Source organism: Tursiops truncatus, chromosome 16, assembly GCF_011762595.2.
Source record: "Tursiops truncatus isolate mTurTru1 chromosome 16, mTurTru1.mat.Y, whole genome shotgun sequence".
Taxonomy (NCBI): Eukaryota; Metazoa; Chordata; class Mammalia; order Artiodactyla; family Delphinidae; genus Tursiops; species Tursiops truncatus.
In genome coordinates this window covers 80,665,985-80,677,089 of record NC_047049.1, presented here as the reverse complement: position 1 = coordinate 80,677,089, position 11,105 = coordinate 80,665,985, and the positions used below count along the sequence as shown (strand labels likewise).

The following is an 11,105-nucleotide window of genomic DNA, read 5'->3' as shown; positions in this document are numbered from 1 at the left end:
CGCATTAGAAAATGTCCATGTTCACCCCAGCCACCCCCTCCTACCCTACGTGCTCTTGACCACTTCTTCCTGAAGGGGAGGAGTACTACCTTGTAGCGTATGCTGGCTGCACTTCATGAGGGTTGCGACGGTCGGACCAGAAAAACAGCAGTCTATCAAACCTGGGTTCAATGTCGGCAAACTGGGCCTTGCCTTCCGGGAAAATTCGAAGTATACCTCCACTTACCTAGGAAAAGGGCCAAATATGTAAGCGTGAGTGACCAAGAATGCTACAAAATTAAATTTAGGGGGGAAAAGACCAATTCAGGATATCCGAAGTCTTAAATCAATTATTCACAAACATATCTCGGTTAACGAGGTGGGAAGGTGAGCTGAGATTTCAAGTACATGCACCAATCAATACAAGGAAACATTCGTTCCTTCTTTTAGAGAATTTTGTAAATACTTGATGAGACAGATGTATATTATCTGAACTCAAAAGTCTTAAAATGACACTTGAAAGCCTGGAAGAGTAGTAAGCATTTCTTATTTATGTATGGTGATGATCTGCTTAACCTACTCTTAAAAATGTATCCGTATCTAGTCATGTTGACTAAATTACTACAAATGGTTAAGTATGTCAAAGAACTAGTTCTTTGCCCTTGCCAAATCTAATGCCTCTTATTTAAGGAACTCACTAAATCAGTAGAAAGTGTCATTTATCATCAGCGCTGCAGTCATTATTAGAAACTGTAGCTCTCCCTCCCCAGACTGGGCCTGACACAGGGATGACTCCCTGCCTATACAACTGGACTCCCCTCACAAAGGATCATTACTATTTACCCCAGCAAATACCCTTCTCTGTTTGGACCAGATGGACTTACCTATTCATTCCAATACTGACTGGATGTCTATTGTTCTGGGCCCTGTTCTGGGCCCTGGGAGCAGAGTAGGAAATAATTCAGACAGATGTGGTCCTTGTGGTAATTATAATCTGGGTGGGGGGGCAGTAAAGCGAGGTAAACCCGACCCAAGTGAGTAGCTCTTCACCCTTGGAAAACTCAACTCCTAACAGGTAGACTCTTCAACTGAAAGGCACATTGATACTTGATCAAGACACCATGGAGGCGGAGCCTATTCCTCGGTTCCACTACAGCCAGAGAAGCTGTTTACAGGCTCACTGTCAAGTAAGGTAGATTCAGGCTACCCGGTTCCCTTGCCTTCCTTCCTCAGGTTCCAGCGTTGTTCCGAGCGACTGCCAAAGCACTCGTGCAGACATCTTTTAAAGGAGCTCTAGACTGTGACCGAGAACATGCCTCTTTTCTCTCCCCCTGCCCTCCGCCCTTTCACCGGAGTCGCCGGGAATAGCACAGGCCATCTGCTGAAAATGTTCAGAAACACGTAGTTGAAGCTACCAGTCTTCCTCTGGGAAACGTTCCCTGATCCCTGAATTAGGCGGGCTCCCACGTGTTCCCACAGCAATCTGTCCTGCACTTGGCAGCGCCAACTGTAATCGTCCGTCTACTGATCTGTACCCTCCACTCCAGCCCAAGCTCTAGGAGGGATAGTTCTATTTCTGCTGTTTCCAGCACCCAGAATAACTTCTGCCACAGTGTACATATTCAGTGCAATCTTGCAGTGAAAGTTTTCAGTTTTACATATAAAAATACTGAAGATTTTTTTCTGCTTATATGCTAATTTAAAAACAACGTATTAATGACCTTGGACAGGTCACATAAAAATTAAAAGATCAGCCTAGAAAGAACCTAGATTCTAACAAAATGTAAAATTTAAGAGTTGATCAAACATATTCATAGTTTTCTAGATATTCACAAAATCGGGAAAAAAATTTTAATTCTAACCAAATTTATAGCAATTTGTTTTGTGCGTTGGGCTCAAGGTGAATTACCAATTTTATGTCTCTATTTCAAACTTTAAAAGCTATAACAAAAAACCATGTTTGTTGACATAATGCCTCAAAATATACTTAGCAGTAAAACTTACCTCTACTTTGAACTTGGAGTAGGACAGAGGAAATTCTTTTTTTTTCCCCAGAAAAGTAACATTTTTTACTTTTAACTACTTGTCACACTTCTATAATACTTTCTATTCTTGCATTTGTTTTGTTACTTGCTCTTTTTAATTCTAAACTTTATTCATTTTATTGAGGTATAGTTGATTTACAATATTGTGTTAGTTTTAGATGTACAGCAGAGTGATTCGGTTATACACATATGTGTGCATATCTATATTATTCTTTCTTAAAAATTCTTGTCGATTATAGTTTATTACAAGATACTGGATGCGGTTCCCTGTGCTATACAGTAAATCCTTGTTTCCCGATTCTAGATATAGCGGTGTGCGTCTGTTAATCCCATACTCCCAATTTATCCCTCCCCACTTTCCCCTCTGGTAACCATAAGTTTGTTTTCTATGTCTGAGTCTGTTTCTATTTTGTAAATAAGTTCATTTGTAATATTTTTCAGATTCTACATATAAGTGATATCATATAATATTTGTCTTTCTCTGTCTGACTTACTTCACTTAGCATGATAATCTCTAAGTCCATCCATGTTGCTGCAAATGGCATTATTTTGTTCTTTGTTGTACCTGAGTAGTATTCCATTGTATATATGTACTGCATCTTCTTTATCCATTCCTCTGTCGATAGACCCTTAGGTTGCTTCCATGCCTTGGCTATTGTAAGTAGTGCCGCTATGAACACTGGGGTGCATGTCTCTTTTTGAATTAGAGCTTTTGTCTTTTCCAGATACATGCCCAGGAGTGGGATTGCTGGATCATATGGTAACTCTTTTTAATTTTTTAAGGAACCTCCATACTGTTCTCCATAGTGGCTGCACCAATTTACGTTCCCACCAACAGTGCAAGAGGGTTCCCTTTTCTCCACACCCTCTCCAGCATTTATTATTTGTAGACTTTTTGATGATGGCCATTCTGACCGTTCTGTGAGGTGTTACCTCATTGTACTTTTGATTTGCATTTCTCTGATAATTAGTAATGTTGAGCATCTTTTCCTGTGTCTGTTGGCCATCTGCATGTCTTCTTTGGAGAAATGTCTACTTAGTTCTTCTGCCATTTTCTGACTGGGTTGTTTGTTTGTTTTGTTATTGAATTATATGAGCTATTTGTATATTCTGGAAATTAAGCTTTTGTCGGTCGCACTGTTTGCAAATATTTTCTCCCAGCGCATAGGCTGTCTTTTCTTTTTGTTTATGGTTTCCCTTGCTGTGCAAAAGCTTATAAGTTTGATTAGGTTCCATTTGTTTATTTTTGCTTTTGTTTCTATTGCCTTGGGAGACTGACCTAAGAAAAACATTGGTACGATTTATGTCAGAGGATGTTTTGCCTGCGTTCTCTTCTTGGAGTTTTATGCTGTCATGTCTTATATTTAAGTCTTTAAGCCATTTTGAGTCTATTTTTGTGCATGGTGTGAAGGTGTGTTCTAACTTCACTGATTTACATGTGGCTGTCCAACTTTCCCAGCACCACGTGCTGAAGAGACCGTCTTTTCTCCACTGTATATTCTTGCCTGCTCTGTCAAAGATTAACTGACCGTAGGTGTGTGGGTTTGTTTCTGGGCTCTCTATTCTGCTTCACCGATCCATATGTCTGTTTCTGTGCCAACACCACACTCTTTTGAGTACTGTAGCTTTGGAGTATAGTCTGAAGCCCGGGAGGGCTGTGCCTCCAGCTTTGTTCTTTTTCCTCAGGATCACTTTGGCAATTCTGTTTTTTTTGTGATTCTATATGAATTTTAGGATGATCTGTTCTAGTTATGTGAAAAATGTCATGGCTAATCTGATGGGGATTTCATTAAATCTGTAGACTGCTTTGGGTTATATGGCCATATTTTAACTATATTAATTCTTCCAATCCAAAAGCATGGAATATCTTCCCTTTTCCTTGCATCACCTTTGATTTCCTTTATCAGTGTCTTATAGTTCTCAGCATATAAGTCCTTCACCTCCTTGGTTAGATTTATTCCTAGATATATTCTTTTTATGATGTGATTTTAAACAGAATTTTTTTACTTTCTCTTTCTGGTATTTCATTGTTAGTGTAAAGAAATGCAACAGATTTCTGTATATTAATCTTGTATCCTGCTACCTTGCTGAATTCATTTATCAGTTCTAACAGTTTCTGTGTGGAATCTTTAGGGTTTTCTACATAGAGTATCAAGGACAGAGGAAATTCTTTAAATCAGTATATGATATGGAAAGATGACTGGATCACCGTGAGCATACTCTAAGTTTTAGGATTTGCTTTTAGAACAGGACTAAGTTTTTGTACATTTAAGACCTCATGATTTCCATTTATGTGCGTATGCATGTGGTGGAAGAAGGTGTTTTAAAGGTTATTTGATTTTTTAAAAATTACCTTAGCTACACAAGTGTGTTCACTCTCTGAAAATCCACTGGGCTATACATTATGTTCACTTTTCTATTTAAATATTTTGCTTCATTACATGTAAGTAAAAAGAGATTTTTTACAAAAATCAACCAAAAATTAGTTTATACAACCTCCAGTGCAATAATACATGACACACTTCTAAAGTTTAAATCATTTAAACTTAAGTGAAACTCAGGCTGATGTTAAGGGAATAAATATTTGCAACACGAGAAATTGGATACGCTGCACATTCTAACTGGTTTTACAGGATTTTTCAGTACCGATAAACTAGCTTTTCATAATCCGGGGACAAAGAAATCCTGCCTCCTATATCCCATAGCCCAGTGCCAGACACCACCTCTGCAACAATGCAAAGCACGAAATGCAGGCGCTAAAGAGCAAATAACTTCATAATCATAATACATAATCTCCTGCAAAAGTCATGATAAAACAAACACTCTCAGAAGTGTTTTTATAAAAACTACTAGAAGGGATATTATTTTAATAAAAGATACTTTTGTTAAAGTTAAATTTTGGATATGAATGTTTCAACATCCGAAATAAGGGAATCTACTTTTTGAGCTCTATGAGGATCTGTTTCATGTTAACAAAGACCCACTCCTAATACCTGAGTGAAACATACCTAAGGAGGAATGTTTAACTGTGCCACGTTTTAAAGACAGTCTCACCTATGAGGAGTATGAATCTTAACACTACTTGTGAGGAAAAAATACCTGTAAGAAAAAAAAAATGCTCAATGAGGTGGCATACCTTGGCATCCCAGTCTTTATTAAGATAATATATACATGTCACACATCTTCCATCTCCATTTGGATTATCGACATGACGTACATAACCCGTTCCGTTGCCTGGATAACAAGCAACCATGGCCTGTAATAATAATAATAATAATAATAATAAATTTTAAAGTCCACATATGAATAAAAAGGGAAAACAGCTTACAGCAAAGATCTCTGATTTTTGGCTACTCTGACTTACGCTTAAATTCTTTCTCTAATAAAAATCATGTTTGTAAATAGAAGAGGTAAAAATCTTCTATGTTGACATTAAGAAAAAACACAGGGTAGGCTGGTGAACAATGCAAAGTGCGGTGAATTCTGCCTCACAGCGATGGGAAAAGCTGATGTGGAAGGATGGGAAAGCCTGCAGGACCTCTTTCGTGATCGTCACTCATGCCGATAACCAAGATCAGGTGGGCTTTGTCCTGCTCCACGGGAGATGGCCACCCTCCCCGAGCTCGCCACAGAGCACCTGCGTTACCGTCCGACACTCACACACGTCCTCTGATACCATCTCTGAGTGGTACCAATTTGGATAGACACAATTTAGAAGATCAACTCCAAACACTAACTCATTTAATGTCAGTGATTTTTTAAAAAAGGCTAAATGACAAATTAGCATGTGACGAACCCCTCTTCAAATCAGAAAGTCATTTTTCCACTCAGATTATAACAAGATGTAGTTCAGAAGACTGTTGCGTTTAAGTATGAAGGCGTAAGAGAGGCCCAAAATAAAAAGCACCAAATAACTTGCATGTCCTAGAAATGTAGTACATTATAATGAAGTGAAATTAGTAAGGGTAATTTTTTTTAAATCTCAGGAATTATGAAGAAAGCAAAAACAAAGATGCTCAAGATTACCAGTTATTCTTGAAATTCTTTATTTCTCTAATTTCTCCACGTGTTAAAGTTAATGGATAAGTATTAATGTCAATGAATTAGTATAGTCATCAAACAGTAATTAAATTACATCATTATTTAAGATAAATGGCAAATGCTAATTTTTAAAATTCCTAAGTGAACAAATAACTCTGTTCTATCTCTGAGGTACTAGAAAGCATTTTAAACATGAATGCTTAAAAAAAAAAAAAATCACATTTTCATAGACACCTGGACCTACTGCTCTTTATCAGAAGAAGAATTTTTGGTGAAGATTACTTATGTCTCTATTTTTCGTAATACTAGACAGACTTTAAATCCCTCTTCTTGTGACCTGAGGTTGTAATAAGAGGGAGAATGACATGTTTCTTGCATTTAATAATGCTCAATAAAAGATAAACCCAATTTCCTTGTCATTAGCTGCAAAGGAAAGGCATATGTAGCAGACCTTGAACATTAACTATAAAAAGGTACTAATTTAATAATGCAACTAATCCATATATGATTAATTGAGACAATTATGGTAAATTACTTGATACATTCTTATCAACAAAAAAGGAAAAAGAAAAGAAAAGAAAAGAAAAATCAACCTGAACTCTTCCCTAAGGAGTTTTCATCTCGAGAAAGTTTACTCAGGCCTCCCTCCAACTATCTGGTTTGTAACCTCAGCATTTCTCGGGTAAGAACAAATGGGAAAATCTTTCTTCGATCGTCCACCCCACCCCACCCCACCCCACCCCATCCCTCCATTTACAAACACCTCTTGAGCACCTACTATGTACATGAAAGGGCCTGGGGCTAAAATGATGAACGAAGTCTCTTGCTTTCATTTGTTATGGAACTCAGCATAGTGGGGTAAATAATCAACAAACAGATATATAACGTGATGTTAGGTAGCGATGATTTTCTTCATATCTTATGAAAAGATAACACATTATTGACTGGGGGATTTTCGCAGAAACTAACGTCTGTGGTGTTAATACATCTCCGGTCAATAATGTGTTAAGTTGAAGGATACAGAAAATGACAGAACGATACTCTGACCGCTCTGAGGATCTATCACTGAGCAGAGATGAAAGGAAGGGAGTGGCGAGTCGCGTGTCCGTGTGCGGGGTGAGCACGTCCGGCAGAGGGCCCACGGGCACGGAGGCAGCAGTGGCGTGGCAGGCGGAGGGCAGCAGCAGGACAGCTGCAGGAAAAGGAGCGAGGGCAGAGGATGGTCGGAGGGGGTCCTGCAGGCCATGGTGAGGACTCTGGATACTGCTCTAAAAGTGACAGGAGGCCGATGGAGGACACATCTGATTCATGTCTGAAGGCGGTCAGTTTAGACTCTGTATGAATAAAAAATAACAACTGCAATACCCTCAGTGTCACCCACTACCTAACATTCACTGGATGTTTACTATTTGCCAAGCGCTACTCTAAGTAATTTCCATACAATAACTTATCTGACACAACTGTATGAGGTAACTAGTACCGTCCTCCTCCTCGTCATTTACCTGTTAAGGAAACTGAGGCCCAGAAAGGTTAATTCACGTTCTTAATGACATAGACAGCTGACCCAGGTATGAATGCAGGCAGTCTGGTTTAAGAACCCGTGTAACTGACCACTGTACTAGACTGTGGTGTGTGTGTTGGGGGACTGGGGGTGGAGAGTGAAAAAAGAAGACTGCTAATTGGCTACTGCAGTTTGTTTCTAGGAGAAAAACAAAAAAGAGGCTGACCAGCGTGGCAAGGTGGGATGTATTCTGAAGGCAGAAAAGCAACATGGTGTGCTCAGGGACCGGAAGCGGAGAGTAGGGAAGAGACAAGGATGACTGCAGGTTTCGTTTCAGCCTGTGTAACTGAACGAATGGAGCTAACTATTTACCAAGATGGAAACACTAGGTGAAAGAGTGGTTTTAGTAACATGCACAGGGTAGGAAAGGAGTTTCTCAGCAACAGTCACGATGAGCCAGACATCCCAGAGTAGAACAGGATTGAAGACACCAGGATTATGCCTCAAGATGGCACCTGTTTGTGTCAGTCACTTCTACTCCGCTTTCCTTAGGGTTACTGGAGGTACCTGAGGGTGGCCACCTGTGGCGGGGGGTCCAGTGAAATGAGAAGAGGCCAAACATTTGTTTGGTCTTGCCCCAGCCTTCAACTAGGGGCAGCATTTATCTGTGTCCTTTGAATTCCAAGTGAGACTTTTGGAAAAAATAAAAGATGCAATAAAAGCTTTAAACAATTGTATTAATTAAATTCTGTAATCCCTGATATAGCTCACTCACGCCCACCTAAGTGTATTATCTGAGGTGCCATTACCACTTTAGCCTGGCCTGCTGTCCCCTAGATCCCTTTAGCTCTGCTCTGGTGGCAGGGACGCTACCAAATGTAGAGAAAGGAAGGAAGGAGAAGGGGATCAGTGATACACAGGGCCTGCATTTTATCTGCCAGCTTGACCTGTCAATACCAGCCGCAGGAAAGGCAGCAGTACATTAGGACAACTGTAAAAGGATAAAATGCAAAACACCAGCGTAACCCAGCGAACTAGACGGCCTATCAATAATTACAGCTAACTGCGGCTGGCTATAAAATAAGAGTGATGTGTAAAGGAGAAGGAAGCAAGGCGACCCTGACCCCAGAGCACAGACGAGCCCTTCCGTGCCTATAACTAGAGACTCTAAGAGGAAAAGGGAGAGCCAAGCATACCCAGAAAGAGCAGATCGTCACGGAAAACCTGAGACCCGAAAGAGCCACACTCCTAGAGGTTCTGGGGAAAGATAAATTTTGTAGGAAACATGCAAAGATTTGGAAGGATCATAAATTCATTCAAGTATCTGTGTGGCCTAAAAATGACACAGTGAAACTGCACTTAGCAATTCATGTGTGTCCTGAAACTCCTCCCCACTTGGATTCTAGAAAACATAAAAAGGTATTTCTATAACGTCTCATGAAATCTGGAAGCTGTTATATTTAAAATAAGTATTCATATTTAAATAAAGTTATCCTTAGCTATGGTTTGGATTATCAAAATTTAAAGTTCCTTAAATGTAACATAGTGCTTCCAGGTTTGAAAAAATATTTACACTTTACGTCTTAACTGGTAATTTTGTTTTCCTGGTGTATATATATATTTTTTTTAATTTTTTAAAAAATTTATTTATTCATTTTTGGCTGTGTTGGGTCTTCGCTGTGATGCCTGGGCTTCTCACTGCGGTGGCTTCTCTTGTGGCGGAGCACAGGCTCTAGGCGCGTGAGCTTCAGTAGCTGTGGCTCGTGGGCTCTAGAGCGCAGGCTCAGTAGTTGTGGCACTCGGGGTTAGATGCTCCACAGCATGTGGGATCTTCCCGGACCAGGGATCGAACCTGTGTCCCCTGCACTGGCAGGCAGATTCTTAACCACTGTGCCACCAGGGAAGCCCCTTCCTGGCATATTTTACATGTATTTGTGTAAAAAAGACTCTTGATAGTGCTGTTCTTGTTTTGTTTGTTTTTAATATGCAGATTCTTATTCACAATACTTATAATAAATTCAATTTATTTTCTCTTAATCTCTTGACAAAGCAACTAATAACAACTCATTCGACACCTGATTTCACCTGCTTGAGCATGTTATTAGTCTAGAAGTCATTAGCAGTATTAAAAAATATTTATGGAATACCTACCATATCACACTACAAAAAGGGTCAGTGTGATATCTGTCTGAAAGGACTTAACTGGAAAGAAAGAAAACACCAGGCAACTGGAAAGAAAGAAAACACCGGGCACTTACAAATCAACTGATAAAACTGAGTAGTGCAAATAATAAACAGGAAAATAATTCTGAAAAAAAGGAATTATTCATGTGGGATAAAATAAAGGGACAAGGCTCTGAGCTACACATGACCCCAGCTTATCTTTAAAGGACAGATGTGATTTGGAAAGGTGAAGGGATAAAAAGCAAACAGTATAAGCATGACAAATACAGGAAACAGCTGAGGGGACAGTGGGGTGTTTTTATAACGGTCTGCTCTGTCACTTAATTACTTAAGTAGTAAAGTTAATTTGGTAAAAATAGGATGAAATTTTGAAAATTCAGCAAAGGAAGAAGGACAGGAAAGGTCAGCAGCAGTGAGCCACTGTGGTCCTTGGGTGGGGATGGCCACAGCAAAAGCTTTTAAGAAGGCAGCTTCCGTATTCTGGGATTTATATGAAAGATTATTGTAAGATAATGCACACTGCTATGGTCTGAATGTTTGTGTCCCTTCCTAAATTCACATGTTGAAATTCTAACCCCCAAAGACTTAGGAGGTGGGACCTTTGGGAGGTGCTGAGGTCACAAAGGGGAAGCCCTCATGAATGCAACAGTGCTCTTACAAAGGGGCTCTGGAGGTAACCCTGCCCCTTCCACCATGTGAGGACACAACCAGAAGTCGCTGGCTACGAACCAGTAAAGGGCCCTCACCAGACAGTGACCCGCATGGTCGCCTTGATTTCGGACTTTCCAGCCCCTAGGGCTGTGAGCAATACATTTCTGTGTTAATAAGCTACCCAGTCTGTGGTATTTTGTTATAGCAGCCCACAGGGAGTAAGACACACCTATGAAGGGTAAAACTGTTCCAAGAGATTTACACCGTATGTACTGGTCCTAAGGATAAGGAAAGGCATTAAAGTCGACGAAGAAAAACTGAAGTATCTCTATCCCTAGAGAGTTGTTGGGGATTGGAGCGGTACTCCCTGGTCATCCTTCTGTCCTTTCTGAGGAGCAGCAGACACGACCTCACACTCCTATAAGGGTTGGGCTGGAAGACAGTGGAAGAGTCTAGACATTAGCCTGAAAAAGAAACAATGCGATTGCCTACTATATCATTCTGAGGTACATTCCTAATCTGACATCTCTTTGAGACACCAAGTTGAAATATTTCAGTTTCCCATTAGGAAAAGTCTATTTAAACATAAGCAAAACAATTAAATACTATTTTTTTCCTTTTTGATATGAAACTATACATGATTGAGGACGTTCTTAAGATAAGAAACACCATAAATTTGTTTTTTACTCTAAGAATAAAAGGAA

At 39.8% G+C, this 11,105-nt stretch overlaps 1 protein-coding gene across 4 annotated transcripts in view; it reads right to left on the bottom strand.

Moving 5' to 3' along the window:
• Window positions 1–11,105, bottom strand: part of EGLN1 (egl-9 family hypoxia inducible factor 1) — a 57,086-nt gene that overhangs the window by 6,170 nt on the left and 39,811 nt on the right. For 2 of the 4 annotated variants that reach the window (XM_004310255.4, XM_073793669.1), the window contains exons 2-3: window positions 5,161–5,280; window positions 90–226 (exon numbers count right to left, since the gene is read on the bottom strand). In XM_004310255.4, the coding sequence (XP_004310303.2) occupies window positions 90–226; window positions 5,161–5,280 (257 nt within the window). Of the gene's footprint in view, window positions 1–89; window positions 227–5,157; window positions 5,281–10,630; window positions 10,834–11,105 lie in introns of those variants that run through there. The other 2 variants (XR_012326679.1, XM_019941585.3) reach the window with 2 other exon arrangements.